Below are 2,628 nucleotides of genomic sequence, written 5' to 3'. Positions count from 1 at the left end.
TCATCCGGAACCGTCATATTGTTGTAAGTACGGTCTGCTGAAGTGGCAGGACAACATTCCTTCTCCTAAGCTGTAAGAGACAGACAAGGTCCACTGTAAGTCAACTGTACATGTGGAAAATGTTCATGTCATTTACAACGTAAATAACATGTCAAACAACCAAAGGGTAGGGGGCACACATACTGTTAAGGTGCAGGGCTTAACAAAATATTTATCTGATAAAGTGACGTTTGTGTCAGTTTGTAAACTGCAATTTTTTTCTCTTCCCCTTTTATTAAAAGTTTTTATTTTTTGATAAACACTAAAGGTCATCAGATCTGTGTCAGTTTCAACTGCTATTTTTTTCCCTTCCCCTTTTATTTATTTATTTTTTTTCATCCCACACAATGGGAGTCCATAGCCACCGGCTGTTAATTCAAAAGTTTGATTTTTTTGATAAACACTAAAGGTCATCAGCTCCAGTTAGCTAAAATGTTCATGTAGTCTAACGTTGGGGGCTTCTTCTCCTTATACTCTTTTTTTTCTTCTAGTTTGATTGTCTTATTCTCCTTCTAGGATTTCTTGTTCCTGGGGTTTGAATTTTTCTTCTTTCATTTAGAAGTTGTTCAGCGCTGGTATTTCTGCCTCGAGTTGTGTGCTCAGGCAGAGCAGAGGGAAAATCAGTGGTATAGTAGGCAGAGGGTTTTATAAAATGACAAAATAGGCAACCTTATGTCTTCAGGTGGGACTTTTGTCAAGTGATAGACATGTGTCATAAGTCAACATTGTCCTCATTGGCCTCTACTTTGTTTTCTGTCTACCGTGCAGCAATGGTGTTTCCCAAGGTGGAACCTCTGCTTCAAAGCAGCATCCAGCCCTACATCAGCTCCATCCTGGAGGCTCTGATGGAGCCCACCAGCAGAGGTTTCTCTGAGGTCAGGGAAGTGCTCTTCAGAGAGCTCGTGGAACTGAGCAAGAACTCACTTAATGGCGGAGGAAAGGAAAAACTGGGAGAAGTGGGTGAAACGAGTTCTCCATATAATTTCATGATAACGATGACAATCCGTCCAGAGTTTTAAAAAAAAACAAACCCGGGTCTTCTATTTTGTCATTAGCAAATGGAGAGACTGTCTATGCTGGCCTTCCACCCTGTGAAGATGCAGAGCTGCTATGAGAAAATGGAGGAACTGAACCTGGAGGGACTGCAGCAGAGGTTTGACGTGGGCAGTCCTTACGTGTTTGTCAGCAGAGCCCAGATCCTGATGAGAGAGGTGAGGCGGTGCAGACTCTAAGGAGAGAACATGTTAAAGAGATTAAAGTAGTCCCCAAACCACAGCGACAGCAAACACAAGTCTGAGGGCAAGTCTCTGCTTCCACCTCCTGGACAAATACAGGGAGTGCAGAATTATTAGGCAAGTTGTATTTTTGAGGATTCATTTTATTATTGAACAACAACCATGTTCTTAATGAACCCAAAAGACTCATTAATATCAAAGCTGAATATTTTTGGGAGTTGGAGTGGGGCTTTTTTTAGTTTTAGCTATTTTAGGAGGATATCTGTGTGTGCAGGCGACTATTACTGTGCATAATTATTAGGCAACAAATATATACCCATTTCAATGATTTACTTTCACCTGGGAAACCAATGTAACAGCTCAACATTCACAAATATACATTTCTGACATTCAAAAACAAATCAGTGACCAATATAGCCACCTTTCTTTGCAAGGACACTCAAAAGCCTGCCATCCATGGATTCTGTCAGTGTTTTGATCTGTTCACGATCAACATTGCGTGCAGCAGCAACCACAGCCTCCCAGACACTGTTCAGAGAGGTGTACTGTTTTCCCTCCTTGTAAATCTCACATTTGATGAGGGACCACAGGTTCTCTATGGGGTTCAGATCAGGTGAACAAGGAGGCCATGTCATTAGTTTTTCTTCTTTTAGGCCCTTTCTTGCCAGCCACGCTGTGGAGTACTTGGAAGCATGTGATGGAGCATTGTCCTGCATGAAAATCATGTTTTTCTTGAAGAATGCGGACTTCTTCCTGTACCACTGCTTGAAGAAGGTGTCTTCCAGAAACTGGCAGTAGGACTGGGAGTTGAGCTTGACTCCATCCTCAACCCGAAAAGGCCCCACAAGCTCATCTTTGATGATACCAGCCCATACCAGTCCCCCACCTCCAGCTTGCTGGCGTCTGAGTCGGACTGTAGCTCTCTGCCCTTTACCGATCCAGCCACGGGCCCATCCATCTGGCCCATCAAGACTCACTCTCATTTCATCAGTCCATAAAACCTTAGAAAAATCAGTCTTGAGATATTTCTTGGCCCAGTCTTGACGTTTCAGCTTGTGTGTCTTGTTCAGTGGTGGTCGTTTTTCAGCCTTTCTTACCTTGGCCATGTCTCTGAGTATTGCACACCTTGTGCTTTTGGGCACTCCAGTGATGTTGCAGCTCTGAAATATGGCAAAACTGGTGGCAAGTGGCATCTTGGCAGCTGCACTCTTGACTTTTCTCAGTTCATGGGCAGTTATTTTGCGCCTTGGTTTTTCCACACGCTTCTTGCGACCCTGTTGACTATTTTGAATGAAACGCTTGATTGTTCGATGATCACGCTTCAGAAGCTTGGCAATTTTAAGAGTGCTGCATC

The 2,628-nt window shown here is 43.3% G+C and overlaps 1 protein-coding gene across 1 annotated transcript in view; it reads left to right on the top strand.

Annotated features, from left to right (window-relative positions):
• Positions 1 to 2,628, top strand: part of niban2a (niban apoptosis regulator 2a) — a 25,734-nt gene that overhangs the window by 18,562 nt on the left and 4,544 nt on the right. Inside the window, exons 9-10 of the mRNA XM_008324375.3 lie at positions 808 to 995; positions 1,095 to 1,250. Coding sequence (XP_008322597.1) covers positions 808 to 995; positions 1,095 to 1,250 — 344 coding nt within the window. The remainder of the gene's footprint in view (positions 1 to 807; positions 996 to 1,094; positions 1,251 to 2,628) is intronic.

The sequence above is a fragment of the Cynoglossus semilaevis genome, chromosome 14, assembly GCF_000523025.1.
Source record: "Cynoglossus semilaevis isolate Cse_v1.0 chromosome 14, Cse_v1.0, whole genome shotgun sequence".
Lineage (NCBI taxonomy): Eukaryota > Metazoa > Chordata > Actinopteri > Pleuronectiformes > Cynoglossidae > Cynoglossus > Cynoglossus semilaevis.
The sequence above is the reverse complement of the archived record's forward strand: the minus strand, read 5'-3'. Positions and strand labels throughout refer to the sequence as shown.